The 19,386-nt window shown below is 38.1% G+C and overlaps 1 protein-coding gene, 1 long non-coding RNA gene and 1 other non-coding gene across 4 annotated transcripts in view; 2 read left to right on the forward strand and 1 right to left on the reverse strand.

The window, feature by feature from the left end:
• Ift56 (intraflagellar transport 56) overlaps nt 1–13,320 on the reverse strand; it is a 45,409-nt gene extending 32,089 nt beyond the window's left edge. Inside the window, exons 1-5 of one of the 2 annotated variants that reach the window (XM_047562730.1) lie at nt 13,217–13,320; nt 12,619–12,756; nt 10,238–10,330; nt 8,332–8,446; nt 6,306–6,355 (exon numbers count right to left, since the gene is read on the reverse strand). In XM_047562730.1, the coding sequence (XP_047418686.1) occupies nt 6,306–6,355; nt 8,332–8,446; nt 10,238–10,330; nt 12,619–12,756; nt 13,217–13,219 (399 nt within the window). In that variant the 5' untranslated portion in view covers nt 13,220–13,320. The remainder of the gene's footprint in view (nt 1–6,305; nt 6,356–8,331; nt 8,447–10,237; nt 10,331–12,618; nt 12,757–13,216) is intronic. The other variant, XM_047562731.1, reaches the window with a different exon arrangement.
• Nucleotides 13,321–13,531: 211 nt separating this feature from the next.
• Trnag-ucc (transfer RNA glycine (anticodon UCC)) lies at nt 13,532–13,615 on the forward strand. Its single transcript has one exon. It is a non-coding gene; the product is annotated as a tRNA-Gly (tRNA).
• Nucleotides 13,616–13,685: 70 nt separating this feature from the next.
• On the forward strand, nt 13,686–16,997 carry LOC124991745 (uncharacterized). Its single transcript, XR_007109937.1, has 3 exons — nt 13,686–13,810; nt 15,461–15,714; nt 16,355–16,997. It is a non-coding gene; the product is annotated as an uncharacterized LOC124991745 (long non-coding RNA).
• Nucleotides 16,998–19,386: the final 2,389 nt, after the last annotated feature.

Raw genomic sequence — 19,386 nt, forward strand, 5'->3', positions numbered from 1 at the left:
ACTCCGTTTAATTTATAATATGCATTTTTTAAAAAGCTTCAAATGATACTATTTCCTGAGACATCAAAATTGGAAACAATTCAAATGAGCAACAATAGGAAAGTGATGAGGTGAATAATGACACATCTGTTAGACAGAATGCTATGAAGACATTAAAGTGCAGGACAGAGTAGTGAGGTTCCAAATTAAAATGTTATGACAGCACAAGACTAGGAAAAAATGGAGACAACCTATTCCATCTACTCAGCTTCAATCTTCAGATCTTCAATTTGCTCCATGTAGAAATGGGAATTCAAGTTTTAAAATTTTCCAATTTTTCAAAAGTCAGAAATAAAGTGTTTGTGTGGCATACCCTATTTTTAAATATAAAAATTTGGAGTGCTGTTTTAGAAACACATCTGTGGTGCATTTTCAGCCCGTGAGATACTATTTACGATCTCTTCTCTAGAATATCTTGTGACATGAAAAAAATGTATGAGACACTTTTAAGTTTAAAAACCTGGTTATACAACAGCATAAATATTATGAACCAAATTTGATAAGCATTCATACATTTTTAAAAGATATGATTTTTTTTAAAAAACTGGAAGAAAAGAGAACAAAATATAATAGTGTTATCTCTAAGTAGCAGACTTATAAGAAATCTTGATTTGTGTGTGTGATTTTTTAATGATTTTTCTAAAAGTGCTATGATGAACATTCATTATTTTTGAAATCAGAAGAAAAACAAATAAAATATATTTCTCAAAACTGAATTAAAGCCAAGTGTGGTGGCACGCTCCTGTAATCCCAGTAGCTTGGGAGGCTGAGGCAGGAGGATCGAGAGTTCAAAGTCAGCCTCAGCAAAAGCAAGATGCTAAGCAACTCAGTGAGACCTTGTCTTGAAATAAAATACAAATTAGGGCTGGGGATGTGGCTCAGTGGTCGAGTGCCCCTGGGTCGGATCCCTGGTGTGCCCCCTCAAAAAAAAAAAAAAAAAAACCCGAATTAAAGACTGTCATTTTTAATAATGGTGGAGTAGCTTATAGCACAGTCCTCTCACCAAGAACAAGTAGAAAAGCTTGAAAACTACTAAATACCTGTGTGAAGGCATCAGAAAGCTACCAAAATAGTGAAGACTTCAGACACCAAGATCTCAAAGAGAATTTAAGGCTGGGCATGGTGGCGCAAGCCTGTAAACCCAGCAGCTCAGGAAGCTAAGGCAGGAGGATTGCAAGTTTGAGGTCAGCCTCAGCAACTCTGTGAGGCCCTAAGCAACTTAGTAAGACCCTTTCTCAAAATAAAACATAAAAAGGAAGATGTGGCTTAGTGGTAAAGCGACCCTGTGTTCAATTCCCCGTACAAGGAGACAAGAGAGAGACAGAGAGAGAGAGAGATAGAGAATATTTAATGGACAAGGACCCAACAAGGCTATCAGTTAGGACCACTGGAAAGGTACTCTAAAAGGTAAAATGGAAATAGACCAGCCTTCAGAAAAACTGAACACCAGCTTTAAAGTAGTGAAATTCTACACACAAATCAGTAGATTTGCCCCTATCCTGTGTGCCTGTCAAAAACAAAAGCAAATTCCCTCTGGAAGAAGAAAGAATTATCCAAAGTCTCAAAATTATCCATATATATTTTCTCTTTTCTTCTTTTTCTTTCTTTTTTCCCTCCTCCTTCTCCTCCTCCTTCTCTTCCTCTCCTCCTCCTTCTTCTTGTTGTTCTTTTGTTTTTTCTTCTCAGTACTAGGGATTGAACCCAAGGGGACTTTACCACTGAACTATATCACCAGTCCCTTTTTGTTTTTTATTTTGAAACAGGGGCTTATTAAGTCACCAAGCCTGACATTGAACCTGTGATCCTTCTGCCTCAGTCTCCTGAATAGCTGACCTTCTCTATTTTGCAGGGGCAGGAACTGGGGACTGAACTCAGAGGCACTGAGCCATCTCCCCAGCCCTATTGTGTATTTTATTTTGAGACAGGTTCTCACTGAATTGCTTAGAACCTCACTTTTGCTGAGGCTGGCTTTGAACTCTTGATCCTCCTGTCTCAGTCTCCCCAGATTACACCTGGAGTTATAGGTGTGCGCCACCATGCCTGGCCTGGCCTTCTCTATTTTTATATACCATAGCCAGCATTCAATGCAACATTACCAAGCTTACCTGGACACTTATCTCCATTTCCTCTAACACTCCACATACAGGACACTTAGTTCCATTTGACCAAAATCCCAAAATCAGTTATCAGACAATATGATCATTAGACTTATTATACACAGACTTTGAATATCTGTTATTGATATGTTTTAAAAATTCAATTAAAAATTGGGGAATTTAAGAGTTGGAAATGGGCTGGGGTTGTGGCTCAGCAGTAGAACACTTGCCTAGCATGTGAGAGGCACTGGGTTTGATCCTCAGCACCACATTAAAAAGATAAAAGTATTGTGTTCATCTATGACTAAAAAATTTTTAAAGAGTTGGAAATGTTAAAAATGAAATGTAGGGGCTGGGGAGATAGCTCAGTCGATAGAGTGCTTACCTTGCAAGCACAAAGCCCTGGGTTTGATCCCCAGCACAGCAAAAAAAAAAATTAAATAAAATAAAAATGTAAATTTAAGAAATGAAGAACACAATAAAAATTAAGAACCAAGTAGATGGATTTAACAGATGATTATATATTACTGAAGAAAGGTTAGTAAAATGAAAAAAAATCTCTACAGTGAAATGTGAAAAAGTGTTTATATGCATGCAACACAATGAAAATGTCTACATATGTGCATATTATTGGTGTTCTAGAAGGAAAGTATGAGACTGAAGAAAAATTTGAAGAGTTAATAACCAAACAGTTTTCCAAATTAAAAAAAGAAGGAGAGGTGCTAGGGATGTAGCTATGTTAGAATGCCTGCCTAGCATTCGTGAGGTCCTGAGTTCAATCCCCAGTAGCATTTCCAGTAGGAAAAAATTTTTAAAAGAAGCAGCTAGAAACATCATAGGAAAAGTGCTAAGACCCCAAAATAATGCATAAAGGCGTGTTGGTGCACCCCTGTGATCCCAGCAACTTGGGAGGCTGAGGAAGGAGGATTTCAAGTTCGAGATCAGCCTCAGCAACTTAGTGAGGCCCTGTCTCAAAATAAAAAATAAAAATGACTGGGAATATAGCCCAGTAGTTAAGCAACCCTGGGTTAAATCCCCAGTAACCACCCCACCAAATATATATATGTGTATGTGTATATGTATGTGTGTACATATATAGGTATATATATAGATAGACTGTGCGCATGTGTATATATATGTATATATGTGTATGTATATATACATGTATACATTATATACATGCATATGTATACATATAGCCAAGAGGTATAAAATTTTGTATATTTGTGTTCTCTTTCCACCCCAATCCCACTCCTGATTGACTAGATAAAGCCTCATCTATTTTACTGGTTTAAATTTTTTTAAAGCCATTGAAGGAGAAATATGGAATTTTAAAAAATCAATCCTAGGGTTGAGGAGATAGCTCAATTGGTAGAGTGCTTGCCTTGCAAGCACAACACCCTGGGTTCGATCCCCAGCACCACAAAAAAAAAAAAAAAAAAAAATCAATCCTAAAGAATACGAGAAAGAAAAAAAGGGGATGTAGATTCATAGTGACAAATAGGAAATGCGTAGTACAAGGTAGTTATTAAGCTGACCATATCAGTAAATACATTAAATTTAGGAAATAAATCAAATACTGGAATTTTTTTAAAATGAAGATTTCAACTGGATTAAAAAGCACCAAAACTCATTTATATACTATTTTTTTATATACTATTTATAAGGAAGACACTTGAACTATTAGGACGCAGGAAGTAAAAGGATAAAGAAAAACAATAGGTAAACACTAACCAACTACACAAATAGACGAAGAGGGAGTTTTGTCTATGCATCTGTGCAGCTACACAAATAGACAAAGAGGGAGTTTTAGAGATAAGGAAAGACATTTCATGATAACGAAATCTACTAGAAAGACACAAAAATTCCAAATCTGTGTACTTAATAACCAATTTTGAAAATCATATCAAGTAAAAATTGGCAGAACTACTAAAAGGAGGAAGAAGCAAAGAGATAATTACAGTGCAAAAATTTTTTTTTTTTTTTTTTTTTTTTTTGCGGTGCTGGGGATTGAACCCAGGGCCTTGTGCATGCGAGGGAGGCACTCTACCAATTGAGCCATATCCCCAGCCCAGTGCAAAATTTTTAAATGCACAAAAATAATTATTCTTATACTGCCTATGAGTGATTTGATAAACTTTCTATAAAACAATTTAGCAACATCAATGAAAAGATTTAAAGTTATTCATACCCAATAAGTCAATAAGTTCATTTCTACAATGTTTGAAATAATATTTTACAACTAAAAATTAGAAACTATCTAAAAATCAAATAAGTAGGAAATGTAAATAAATTATGGCACATCCAATGCATATGATGGAATGATATTAAACCATTTAAAAATTGGGTTTGAAGCCTATTTAGTGATGCAGAAATAAGCTCATCAAACAAAGGAAAGTGAAAAAAAGGGAAGTACAAAAATAAATATTCAGTATGAATCTGATTCTGCACAACAAAGTAACAGACAGATAAATACGCATATAAAAATTATCCTAAAAGATGCCATCAAACTAAAAGACTCTGCAAAGCTCAGGAAACTATTAAGAGCTTGAAGAGAGAGTCTACAGAATGGGTGAAAATCTCAGCCATCTACTTCTCTTGTAGGGGATTAATATCCAGAATATACAAGGAACTCAAAAATTTTAACATTAAAAAATAAATAACCCAATTAATAATAGGCAAAAGAACTAACAGAAACTTCTCAAAGAAGAAACACAAATGGTCAACAAATATATGAAAAAACGTTTAACATCTCTAGCAATCAGGGAAATGTAAATCGAAACTGCATGTAGACCCCATCTCACTCCAGGCAGAATGGCAAGCATCAAGAATATAAACAAAAACAAAGGTTGGTGAGAAGGTACACTTGTACAATGTTGGTGGGGCTGCAGACTAGTACAACCGCTCTGGAAAGCAGTGTAAAGATTCCTCAAAAAACTATGTATGAAACCACCACAGACCCAGCTATCCCACCCCTTGGTATTTTCCCAAAAGATCTAAAATTGGCACACTAAGCGATACAGTCACGTCAATGTTTATAACAGCACAATTCACAATAGCTAAATTATGGAGTCTATCCAGATGCTTGTCAATAGATGAATGGATTAAGAAATTGTGATGGGGCTGGGTTGTGGTTCAGGGGTAGAGTGCTTGCCTAGCATGTGTGAGGCACTTGGTTCGATTCTCAGCACCACAAATAAATAAGTAAAATGAAGGTCCTTCAACAACTAAAAAAGTACTAAAAAAAGAAACTGTGATATATAATACACACAACACACACAAACAATGCAGTTCTACTCGACCATAAAAAAGAAAGAAATTATGGCATCTGCTGGTAAATGGATAGAAATGGAGAATATCATGCAAGGTGAAATTAGACAGACTCAGAAACTCAAAGGTCAAATGTTTTCTCTCACATGTGGAAACTAGAGTTAAATAAGGGAAAGTGGGAGGGAAGGATAGAATAACATAAAGAAACAATCAAATACAAATTAACAGATGAGTAAAAGAATGTCTAATAGAGGAAGGAGAAAAGGAGAGGGGCTGGAGGATGGGAGGGGAAAGGAGGATCATGAACTGAAATTGATTTCCATGTATGTATGAATTTGTTGGGATGAATTCAACTACTATGTATAACTATAAAGTTCTAATAAAAATATATCCTAAAGGAGATAATTCAAAAGATTAAAAGGTAGTTATTTTTAATATGGTAGATATTATTTCTTTTGCTCATTTTCTTTCTTATATTTTGTTTGATAAAATAAATGTATATAACTTTTATATTTCAAAAACTTAGAACTTAAAATACGACATTATAATGATCAAAATTACTGCCATAAGGCAATTATGAAAAGTGTATGTGAGTCAGAGCAAGGTGTCTCTGAGTCTGTTTCCTAAGAGATGATAAGATAGTTGAAACACATTGACCTTCTTAAATGACTGCTGTGTAAGGAGAGCTAAAACTCAACATCTCTGAATAAATTAGGAGGGTAAAGAACATTGATGGGAGAGACAATCCGATAAAATTAACATCTATATTCCACTTATTCTAGAAATACTGTTAACAAGAATTTATAGTTAATGCCTTTCTCTATTGTTAAAAAGAAGAAAGTCAGAGAAAAATACCGTTAAAACAAAAAAAAAATTTTTTTGAAATGAAAACATAAATACCTTGTGAGCCAAATGGAAGAGCAGGCGGTTTTGGAGTCGACTTTTAGGAGCTAAAAAAAGAATCCAAGTTGGTTGTTAAAAAATTCAATAGTCTATGGCACTTAATACCTTGTAAGAATAAAATGATACTCAGATGAATCTCCCTAAATACTTATCTATCTGATCCTGAGATGTGTCTAATGTAATGAATATTGAGTCTGATCTCCACCTGAAGTAGCAGCAGCAACATCAAGAACAAGAGAAATGCTCTAAGATCTGCTCTTCCCACCACTTGTTCTCTCTGATTTTGTTATGTTCTCCAAGAGTACACACTCCACACAATTAAAACAGTAGCCCACTTTCATATTGTTCTTATATTGAACCAAACAGTGTTAGTGGACAACTGTGGTCATCTCAGTATGTGCATGAATCCACTATCATTCAGTTGTCAACCCAGAATTCTTTTTCAATTTCTTTTTGAAATCTTCTTTTCCACAATTATACTGTCATATCTTCCTAAGTAGTATCCCAAACTTTATCTCAAAGGTCTTCTAGCATAGCAATGTACTACACTTAAACAGGAAGCCAAACATAAAGGTCAACATCTTTCCAGTTCCAAATATCCTCTGTACTCCTAGAAATTTTTCCAGTTCTAAACACTTAATTCTTCATCTCTTTTACAAAAAAAATCCTATTTTAGTGCATATAAAAGAAAAAATATTTTTTGAAACAGAGATAGCTACCTTGACTACTTTTTATGTATCTAACACTCTTCTAAGCACAAAGTCTAGAAACATGAGATACAGTAAACACGTTAAAGGACCTTTTGATTAAATTAGGAAAAACTTCACAAATATGAAACATTGGGTACAAATTAAGAAAGGCTTCAAGTTGGGTATGGTGGCACATGCCTGAAATTCCAGTGGCTTGGAAGCCTGAAGCGGGAGGATCGCGAGTTCAAGGCCAGCCTCAGCAACTTAGTAAGTCCTTGTCTCACAAGAAAGGTAAAAAGAGCTGCAGATATGGCACAGCGGTAAAGCACCCCCGAGCTGGTAAATCCCCAATATATATATATTTTTAAGAAAGGCTTCAAGTTCCATTTTTCCATGAAGATTAATATGTATGTATACACACACACACACACACACACACCTGTCTTCATATCTTTGTATGTGAGTGTGTATGAATTCTACCCTGGAATGTATTCTTCCCTAACAAATTTCCTAACAAACAGTCCCTTATCCATTTCTCTAAATTTCATTGAACTTAATTTGATTTATCCTCTAATTAACTTTATTCTTTTTTCCCATGTTTCTCCTTCCCCTTACTCTTGTTTACAAATTTGAATGCAATCCTCCTGAGATGACTGTCATGACAATAAGAAGGCACAGGGGAAAAGGTCTCTGGATTCCTCAAGTTAAAGTTACTGGGTTTCTGACTCAGAAATTGGGAAAGAAGCTATGAAACTGCAGCCATAAGAGCTTAAATACCTACACCTGACTACTGTACTACCAAGAGCAAGATTGTCCTACTGTGACGGGGCCTAAGAGATACCTTCCCTTTCTCTTCTCTCATCCTTCTACTTTGGGGATGTAGCTTCTTGGATGAAGGCTGATGGGGGTGGGGGGTACTAATGTGAGGGTGAGGGGAATTAACTCTTCCTTTAAACATAGATCAAATCCAATATTCATTCCCCCTGTGGAACTGGGGATCAAACTGGGGCCTTTCATGGAGCTACACCTCAGCCCTATTGTTTAAAAAAATTTTTTTTATTTTTTAATTGTAAGACAGGGTCTTGCTAAATTGCTCAGACTGACCTTGAACTTGTGATCCTTGTGCCTCAGTCTTCCAAGTAGCTGCAATTATAGACATGTACCACCACACTCAGCTCAAATTCAGTATTTTTTGAAAAATAAATCTACTTTTTTGTTTTCTAAAGCTAGTTGGTTCTTGCCTCCATGATAAAGGAATAAAAGAAGCTTTAAAAATCTCCAAAATGTCTCTTACTCTTAGTGAAGAGTATCAAATATAAAAAGAGTTCATTTACCTTTAAATCCAGCTGCTTCGGCTTGTTTATACATCCCAAGGAAAAAGTAGGTACAGGCTAGGTTCACCCAGACTTCAGGATTGCAATTTTCCTCTTTTGTTGCATTTTCATATTCCTGAAATACATGTTAAGTGTTGATCTCATTTTGGCAGTAAAGCAATTGATAGACCAACCTTTTATAAGGAACTAAGATTTCTTACTGAGATAGGGCACCTTTACATTTAGAGAATCTTACCAACTCCTCATTCTATACTGAAAAAGTGAGATATTGAAGCTGAAGCTCAATCCTACCCACGCAGGGCTGTTGTTCATTTGTTTACACTAGGTTTCCCCATTCCGCTTTTAACACTGACAATAGGCTAACAAACTGCAGACATGAAAAACAACAAAAATATTTTATTTTTGCTAACTTAAAAAGACATATAAAAGTAAAATACTTAGGTTCAATTAACTTAAAATCTGATAGCTTTAATACACTTAAATTTTATTTCATTCTAGGGTTGGGTATGTGGTTTAGAGATGGAGCACATACATAGCATGCATGAGGCTCTGAATTTGATCCCTACTACTACCAAATAATTTTTTTTTTCACTTCATTGTACTTATTTCTCAGTTTTGGTAATTTTTGTTAATTTGTCTTTATTTTATCTTTCTAATTTTTTAGTTGTAAATGGACACAATACCTTTATTTATTTATTTATTTACTTTTATGTGGTGCCGAGGATTCAGCCCAGTGCCGAACACGTGCTAGGCAAGTGGTCTACCACTGAGCTACAATCCCAGCCCTTCATTTGTCTTTATGTTAAAAAAAGGTATTAAATTTCTTAAGGATGCTTTCTGAGATTCACTTTGTTAACCACATTTTCCACATAGCTTCTTGGTTTTTATCAAATACCATTGTTTATTTTTGTATTTATTACATTTGGGTTACTTTTTTCCCTATATCTTTCACAAACAGTAACCAGTTTATTCTGTCCTTCTCACATCTTTCCTTTTCCTTCAAGAGTCTTGTTTCCTTTGTTCTTCAACTTACCTCCTCATTACCTGGCCTTGAATATTTTTTTGTTATGCAGAGTCTTTAAATTCTTTTAGGTTACATTTTGAGTAAGAATATGTGGGAAATGTTTCAGCAGTTTCATTTATAAATCAAAACTGCTTGACAAAAAGCATCTATAATTTTATTGAGACCCATTCTCCTACATATTAATCACTGCAGATGGGTAGGGTTTGCAATGATCAAGAAAAATGATTACCAAGAAATTATACTTAAAATAATAATAAAAAAGATTACATAAAGATTATATAATCTTGTCTATTATATGAAAATAGCCAAGTGAAATAAAAGTGAAATTCTTTTCAGAACAGACTGATGAAAGTTTTTGTCAAAAGTGTTCAATATTTCTCTTCTGGAGATTTGGGTAAGAAATACTAATTCCAGGTGACAGTATAGCTCAATGGTAGAGTACTTGCCTAGCATGTTCAATACCATCCTAATGCTAATGCTAATGTTGTATTAGTACACATGTTAAAGTAAAAAAGCAAACGAGACACATACTCATATGCTGGAATACATATATAGATTTCATTTTTGTGTGTGTGTGTGTGTGTGTGTGTGTGGTGCTGGGGATTGAACCCAGGGTCTTGTGCTTGTGAGGCAAGCACTCTACCAACTGAGCTAAATCCCCAGCCCCATATATAGATTTCTGAATCAATAAATTAAAAAAGAGTCAGTGGGGGTTTCTATTAGTGAAATAGAACTGGGGAAGGTAGATAGGGTGATTCAGTTTTCTTTTTTACTTTGTTTTCCTCTGCATTGTTTGAATTTTACCTTGAGTAGATGTTATAATACAAAGTTTAATAACATTTTACACACATTCCTGTTAAGATTTTTTACAATTTTACTAACCTCCAAAGCTCTCTTGTAGTCACCCAGATGAAAAGCACAGTATCCAATCCACAAATTAGTATCCTCTTCTTGTTCTCCAACATGACGTTTAAACTTCAGGTTTAAAGTTCGTGAAAAAAAATTATGAAAAACTTTCAATAGTAAATCCTCTGTTTTAAAAAATGCTATATTAAGTTACTAATGAATTATCAGCAAGCTAAGTAGCATATGCAGAACAATATATAGTTTAATTAGGTCTCTACTTACAGTACTCAGCACAATTATTTTCTAACCATCACAGAAATTTATATGTTCAAATATTTCACACTTGTTTTTCTATATTTATAGATACCTTACTCTGGAAAACATTGAATTCTCTAATAACTCTGGATGATATGTATGGAACAAAATAATTGTGCGAAATGTTTAAAGTCAAAGAATTGAAGGTCAGAGAGGCTGAGCAAGGAATTTAAGATCACACAGCCAGCACATGTGATGACAGGGACTTAAAAGTAGTGTCTGCCTCCAAAGCCATATTCCCACCCCCCATGCTTACTGCACTCCACCTCATCCCTCCACATGAGCACACACAGATTTATTAAGAGGTTATAACCCTTCCCTGAGGTAAAGTACTAAATCATTCTACTACCCTTGACCAAGCTAGTTTACCAGGTCTAAAGGAGTTACAATTTACAGAAGACTAGCTTCATTTATGTTCACCATGAACAAATATTTATAAGTTACTCAGCCAATAAAAGAAAAATTCTGTTTTGCAGGAATAGACTGAGACTTTGAAAGAGGATTCTGAATTAGCATGGTAAGGTGAGTTTTTTGTTTTTTGTAGTGAGTCAACACATGTTCATAGAGTATCACCACAGTGGCTTAGTCATGACAGGAGGAAGACATCTCTTTGATACTTTTTTGTCTGGGATCAAAATTTACTCTTCTCACCAAATGCTATGAATTTAAGTATAGTGCCTTAAATCTGGAGGAATTTTTGAAGAATTACCCCTGAATTTGCCCCCAGGAATTCCCTGAGGCCATGAAATTTTTTAAATTCCAAACCATAATAGTTACCATTCCCCACTCCATTTAGCTACCTGAGAATGTAGGCATAGAGCAGAGTTTTCCTGCCAATTTAAAGGCAGTCTGAAATACAATAAGGAAAATATCATTGCCTTAAAGAAAGAAAACAGAATGACAAAAATAGATTTATATAATCAACCCACTGGTTGATAGAGCTAGAAGTTCCCTCCAAGTCAATCTCTGCAACTGTAAAGATGAGTTGCCACTAAAAAAAGCTAAAAATTGAGCTCACTTCCAGAGTACTGTTAAGACATGGAAGACTGAGAAATATATGTTAAGTTAATTAAAACAACTACTATAGATAGATTCATAGTAATATAGCAAGAGTAATGTCTGGGAGAAATGACTGCAGCACCACACAACCAGACATGCTGGTCAAACTCTTCATCTTCTGGTGTGCCCCTGCACTCACCTCTAGGGTCTCACAAAACAGTTTCTCAAAGTACAATCTCCATGAACCATCTCCATTAGAAGCACTTAGACTACTTACTTAAAATGCAGACTCCTGAGGACTGCTGCAGACCTAAAGAATCAGAATTGCTAATGCAGGAGTCCAGGAAGACACACATTTTGGTAACTACTCTGGGTATTTCCAATACATATTAAAAGGTGAGAACTACTGGAGCTGGGAGTGTAGCTCAATGGTGGAGCTTATGCTGGATTGCTGGATGCAATCACCAGCTCTGTGTGTGTGTGTGTGTGTGTGTGTGTGTGTGTGTGCACGCGCAGGGGGTGGGGTCAGCACTACTGCCATAGAGATTTGAAAGGCTTTCTGGGGATATAATGTTTTTTAAAAAGAAACATAGTAAATTGTTTAAATTTGACCCAAATTTCATTACATAATAGAAATTCATCATAAATTGCCCAGGAGTTAGGATAAACAATGTGAGAAATGAAACTGTATTAAGTGTCACTGCATATTTTTAGGTTGAATCTACTATCTGTGAAACTAGACACAATCAAAGTGGCCCTTAAGAATTAAGTTGTTGGACTGGGGTTGTGGCTCAGTGGCAGAGTGCTTGCCTAGCGTGCCAGGTACTGGGTTCTATTTGTAGCACGGCATATAAATAAATAAAATAAAGGCCTATTGCCAACTAAAAAAAATTTTTTTAAAGAAATGTTATTTTTAAGTTCATCTTTAGTCAGGTTCATAGTTAACTTGGAATCTGCAACCTACCAAATTTACTAGGCTCTATCTTGAAGAAACCCCATAATGTATCCAACTGTTAGAACAACACAGTAACCAGAATTCACCTGAACATTCGCCTATAGTCTGGTATTTACCGAATCAAGAAGCAACCCTCTTTGGACATTACCTCCAATAGGGTAATAGCGCCAGTGAAATCTCTTTGTGAAAGAAGCTCCTCTAGTTTTGGAATCTTCCTACCTTTCTTCTTTCTTTTGTCAGAGTGCGGTAGTTCCCCGCCTACAGCAGGCTTGGCCCTTGAGAGCATCTGTAAAAGAAACAACAAAGACAACGGAATGCTCCAGTTTCGATGGTCGTTTTAAACTGAGAGCGACAGCTCCACGATTTACAAGTCAAATCCTTAACAACAAACTCCGGGGAAGCCTATTCAAATCCCTTCTGAAGCACTGCATTTTCCTAAAAGGGCCATCACTCTGTACTTGAGCCGAACCCAATAGTTACTCCCAACTTCTTTATCCACTGGAGACGTTTCCACGCAGATTCTGTCACCTCGGCCTCCCCTGTGCTCTGCTCTCCATCCCCTGTGCAGCTCAGGTGGGGGAAATGGAGAAGCAGGAGGGAGGAAAGCATGGAGGCGTTTAGGTCTGCACCGCTCCCTGCCCCCGTGGGGAACGCAGGGAGGCTGACACACCTGGACTTCGCCCCAAAGTGTGCTGGGAGTCTCTGACCTCCAGCCCTGGACACCTTTACTATTCAGAGCCACTAACCATCTTGGCGTCGGTCCTGTGAGCCCTCTCTGTGGACAGACAGCAAAGGCCGCGCCTCCGCTGGGCGCCGCATCCACACAGCTAGCTCGGTCTCCACGGCAACCCAGCCGGGAGACTGGTCCGTTTGGGAGAAGAGCTCGTCGGAGAACCAGGAACCTCCGCTCTTTGGTTCCGCACCACTTCCGCCGCTGGAGGAGTGGAAGCTCCTCTCTTGGGAGGACAGCAACGTTCTTTGTGCTGAAAGCGAGTTTGGCGGTGTGTCTACTTATGAATTTACTTTAGGAAAAGACTAATTAGAAGGGCATTGCTGGGGCTGGGGAGATAACTCAGTCGGTAGAGTGCTTGCCTTCCAAGCACAAGGCCCTGGGTTCGATTCCCAGCACCGCCCCCACCCCCCCAAAAAAAGAAGGGCATTGCTTTTCCAAATGCAAGTTCCTTGGGAAATGTATTTCCGAGGACCACTTCCGTTTTGGATTTAGGCTCCATAGCAACCCCGGGCTCTGACACCGTGTCATGTCTCCTGCTGGTGAGCGAATCTGAACCGAGAGGGTTGACGTTTGAACGCGGAAGTGGAACCCAATACGCCCCCACGCAGTAAGGAACTGTGATAAATATTTGCTGAGTGTCAACTTTATCCCAGTCCTGGCCGGGTGCAGTGGTGCACGCCTGTAATCCCAGTGGCTCAGGAGGCTGAGGCAGGAGGATCACGAGTTCAAAGCCAGCCTCAGAAATTTAGCAAGGCCCTAAGCAATTTAGCGAGACCCTGTCTCAAAATAGAAAATAAAAAGGGCTGGGGGTATGGCTCCTGTGCTGAATTACCAAAAAAAAAAAAAAAAAAAGTCTCACTCCTGAACCCAGTTAACGTGGCTGCAAAGGTAGTCTTCACAAATCACCAAATCGTGGAATGCTGGAGCTGGCAGGCACCTTAAAAGACATCCACTCAACCTCTCAGAATTAACAGACTAAAGTAGCCTGGCATGATGGTGTAGACCTGTAATCCCAGGGAAACTGAGTCAGGAGGATCTCAAGTTCGAGGCTAGCCTGAGCAATTTAGTGATAATCCTGTCTCAAAATAAAAAAACAAATAAATGAAAAGGACTGGGATGTGACTCAGTGGTAAAGCGCTTCTGGATTCAATACCAGTATGAAAAGGGGTGGGGGAGGGGGGCGATTCAGCAATAAGGAGCCCCTGGGTTCAATCCCTGGCATGCATACACACATAGGAATTAACATGCCAAGGGACTAACATTATTAGTTTTAACTAACAACTTGGGTGACTGTTAACTTGGGTGTGGTAAAGTAATCCCTGAATAACCAGTCCTATGAAACTTCAATTATACCACAAACTCATGGAAGGTAAGTATGATATCTTAGAGTCCTTTGCTTACTGCTCCTGCATCAGCCTCGGCCCTTCCTCTCACTCCCTCAATCAGTTTAAGAATGAATAATTACTTATCTTAATTCACTGAAAATTATACTTTTGGTATGTACACAAATGTGGATATATAGAGACACAGAAAGGCACATAGAGACTTCAGACATGCACTGTATTTATAATTCTTTTGGTTCTAATTTTCAGAAATATCCAGATATTTGGTTAGATTTATTGATTGATTTTTAATTTATTTTTTGATACTGGGGATTGAACTCAGGGGCACTTTACCACTGAACCACATCACTACCCCTTTTATTTTATTATTTTGAGACAGGTTCTCACTAAATTGCTTGAGGCCTCCATAAATTGCTGAAGCAGGCCTTGAACTTACAATGCTCCTGCCTCAGCCTCCTGAGTTGCTAGGATTACAGGTGTGCTCCAGGCTTTAAATTTAAAACAAATATTTTAACTTCTCTTTGTAGCAGATTTTTCTATATCTTTTTGAGACAGCCTAATTGAGATATCATTCAAATAATCACAAAACTCACCCTTTTAAAAGTATAATTCAGTGACTTTTAGTACATTCACAATGTTGCGCATCCATTACCACGACTGAATTCTCAAACATTTTCTTCAGTCCAAAAAGGAACCCCCACTGTCCATCAGCAGTCACTCATCATTTTGCCCTCTCCCCAGACTCTGACAACCACTGATCTATTTTTCTGTCTCTATGGATTTGCCTTTGCTGCATAGTTCACATAAATGAAACCACACAGGAAGAACCACATGCCATATATCTAAATACGGAAAAAGTTTAAGTCAGCTTAACAAATTTTTAAATAAAATGTTTTACCCTTTTACCTTGACAGATATACCACCATGAAGAAGCTCAGACTTCAATTCCAAATTCCCAGACTCGTCAGAATTCTGTGCTGGATGTGGCAGTTCAGAGAGATCTAACCCCAAGCCTCAGCCCACAACTCTTCTCTGTCTTGTACTGTGAGGGCTTTGTGCATGTGTGTGGACACAGCCCACAAATCCAAGGCCTAGTACCCAATTCCTTGTGCTGTCACTCTCTGATTGACCTAAAGGGAGGGCAGACCCAGAGGAGAGACCTGCTCAGGTATGGAAACCGGGTTGAGGGCCTATGGGCAGGGAATGCAGAGCATCTTGGCATGGCTGATGGAGGTGCATGAATTTTCAAGGGCTTCTCAGCCCCATGGACTCTTTGTGCCTGGGTTAGGGTGCTCTCACAGTGCAGGGCTCCAAGAAGGGCCCCCTCACCAGGGTCTAACGGCAGTATTGCCGATAATGCCGAATGCACCCTGTTGAGTTTGCTAAATCAGTTGAAATGATCACTGACTCCCAGCAACTTGGGGTACTGTTTTAAATCTCTGAATCCTGATATAGGGTGTTTGAACTGTAGCTATGGGACAGAATATGGCATCGAGTGTACCTGACATGTTAGTCCTCCCAACTTCAGCTCTGAGAATCACCCACCTAGGTTTTATGAAACATGTAATAACAGGTACACAAAAGCTGATCGCTCAGGTAAGAGACAAAGTTGGAACTTGCCATATATTGTAGTAACAAAAGAACAGTTTTCTGAGAAATTATTTAAAAATAATAATACAAATTGTGATGGTTATATGACTTGTGTCAATTTAGTAAAGATCATTGGCCCATTAATCCCACAATTAAAACAAGTGATTTTATGATACGTAAAATTCATCTCACTAAATCTGGTTTTGTTTGTTTTAAAGGCAATGCAACTCGGAGCTCAGTGATGTTCTTGAGTCACCAAATCTCCAGTTTCACCCTGATGCACAGTGATATTAACTTCTTAGAAATTACTGGAAATCATGCCCCTGTCCTTCAGCAGGGTCATGAATTGTTGAGGAAATGCTGAGATATTAAGAAGTTTTGGCAGGGACTAAGGAAGTAGCCCAGTAGTAGAACACATGCTTCGCATATACGAGGCATAGAAAAAAAATGTTTTGGCATTTCTCAGTAAGGTTGATTTTTCCTTAAGAGGTTAAAAAAAAAAAAGTCTCATGAAAAGAACTCTCTACCTTTCTCCTACAGACCTTAGTAACTCTATTCGTTGGTTCTGAGTGCCGTTAGTTATTTTACTTCTTTTGTTCACTAGGTTATAAATGTTCACTCTTACCACCAAAAGGAATGTCTTAGAAACCAAATTTTATGCCACTTCCTCCTATCAAGCTATATGAGGAGAGGATGACTAATGGATAATTCTAAGGAAGTGCAAGAGTGGTTCCTGGTCACCATTTGACCCAGCTATCCCATTCCTTGGTCTATACCCAAAAGACTTAAAATCAGCACACTACAGTGACACAGCCACATCAATGTTCATAGCAGCTCAATTCACAATAGCTAGATTATGGAACCAACCTAGATGCCCTTCAATAGATGAAGGGATAAAGAAAATGTGGCATATATACACAATGGGATATTACTCAGCCTTAAAGGAGAATAAAGTGATGGCATTTGCAGGTAAATAAAAGGAGCTGGAGAATATCATGCTAAGTGAAATAAGCCAATCCCAAAAAACCAAAGGCCAAATGTTTTCTCTGATATGTGGATGCTGATCAATAATGGGGGCGGGCAAGGGAAGAATGAAGGAACTTTGGATTGCGCAGAGGGGAGTGAGGGGAAAGGAGGGGGCATGGGAGTGGGAAAGATGGTGGAATGAGACGGACACCATTACCCTACATACATGTGTGATTGCACGAATGGTGTGACCCTACATCACGTACAACCGGAGAAATGAAAAGTTGTGCTCCATGAACAGAAATGTATTCTGCTGTAATGTATAACTAATTAGAAAAAATAAAAATTAAAAATTAAAAAAAGACTGATTCCTGGATTCAGCACTCAAAAATAAACTCCTTGAAGAAATACACTTTTCAGTTATTTTAAAATGATATTGTTGTTATTATTATGCTATTGAAGAAGTACTACATATTCACTATGAGAATTTTGGAAGATACTGAGAATTAAAAGGAAGAAAATGTAAACTACACATATAACTAAGAAAGAACGTTTATTAACATTTCAGTGCTTTTCAGAAAGTGATTTAACAAGCTTGGCATGGTGGTGCATGCCTGTAAGTCCAGTGACACGGAGGCTGAAGCTGGAAGATTCTGAGTTTGAGGACAGCCTCCGCAATTTAGCGAGATTCTAAGCAACTTAGTGAGACCCTGTCACAAAATAAAAAATACAAAGCACTGGAGATGTAGCTTGGCAAAGCTACCCATGTTCAGTCCCCAGAACCAAAACAACAGCAAAACTGTGGCCTCCTCCATGTGAGGATACTGTGAGAAATAATTTTCAAGTTCTGATTGCTAATGTAATTGTTTACTTGATGGAAAGAAGTCAGAAAGACATATAAATATAAGCTGTAAACAGGAAAAACACCAGGCATTCCAGGCCACAGAGCCTGAGAGGAATGCCCTAGTCAGCTGCCTGCTGAGGTGAGGGATCCTGGGATGGCCTGGTCACTGCTGCCCCCAGGCCGAAGGCAGCTGCCAGCAAGGACTGAGGGCCTCTTAAGCTTGTGTGCTTTGGATTTGAATCTTGCTCTGCTGCTTCCAATACATTAACCTCTCTGATTTTTAATTTTCTGTAAATAATGATAATGAAACTCTCCTCACTGATTTGATTACGATGCATCTGAGATCACGTATCAGCAAGAAGCATGTAACAGGTACGTGAGCATGCAGCCTCTGGAGACAGACTGGCAGGGCTCATTTCCTGACTCTACCACTTGCTTCAGCTGTGTTACCTAAGCAAGTCATTAAAGCTCTCTGGGTCTCTGTTTTCTCATACGTACAAATAAAATGATAAACAATAGTGCTTACCTGGTACATCTATTGGTTATATAATTTAAGTGAATGATATACACAAAGGTTTTAGAATAGTGTTGGGCACATTGGTTATTATACGTGTTTCAGGACTCATTATTATTTTTAATGGATATGATTTTCATACCATAAAATTTAGCATTTTAAACTGCAAAGCTTAGTGGTTTCAGTATATTCCCCAGGTTGTACAACTAACACCACAATCTAATTTTAGAAGACTTCCGTCATCCCTGCTCACAAAGCCTATACACATTAGCAGTCACTCTGTTCCCCTCTTGCTCTAGCAACTACTTTATGGCTCCATGGTTTGCTTATTCTGGACATTTCCTAAAGATGGAATCATAAACACACACCTCTGAGTTTGCTTCTTTCACTCGCCATGTTTTCAAGGTTCATGTGTCAGTAATTCATTCCTTTCTAAGATTGAATAATATTCCATTTTATACACATACCATATTTTGTTTAAGTCTGCATATTATTTAAAGCAAGTAGTGCCTAGTAGGTGTTCAGGGGTCAGTGGTCCTACCAGCATTCCACCTAGTGCATTGCAGTTGAGGGCACAGCTATCCTATCTATCCTGGATGGAATAAAATTCAAGGAAGAGGCCAAGCTAGGAAAGGTCACCTAGCGACTGCTGGTTCCTTGGCCTGCCAGGCCCAGTCCTGCCCTGGCGGGGTCCCCCTTAGCTCCCTCTAGCCCCACACAACCTGGCGCCTGTTGTCCTGCCTGCTCCTTCTCTGCGGTCTTGGTGTTCCCAGTTCACCTCTGAATGTGGTCACCTACCCAGTGTCCTCCAAGAGTCCACACACCGAGTGGTTTCAAGGGTAAACATTCTTATCTCTCACAGTTTCTGCTGGGTGTGGCTGAGCCTGGTGGTTTTGCCTCAGAGTTTCTCCTGAAGGTTACTATCA

Source organism: Sciurus carolinensis, chromosome 8, assembly GCF_902686445.1.
Source record: "Sciurus carolinensis chromosome 8, mSciCar1.2, whole genome shotgun sequence".
In the NCBI taxonomy this organism is placed as follows: Eukaryota; Metazoa; Chordata; class Mammalia; order Rodentia; family Sciuridae; genus Sciurus; species Sciurus carolinensis.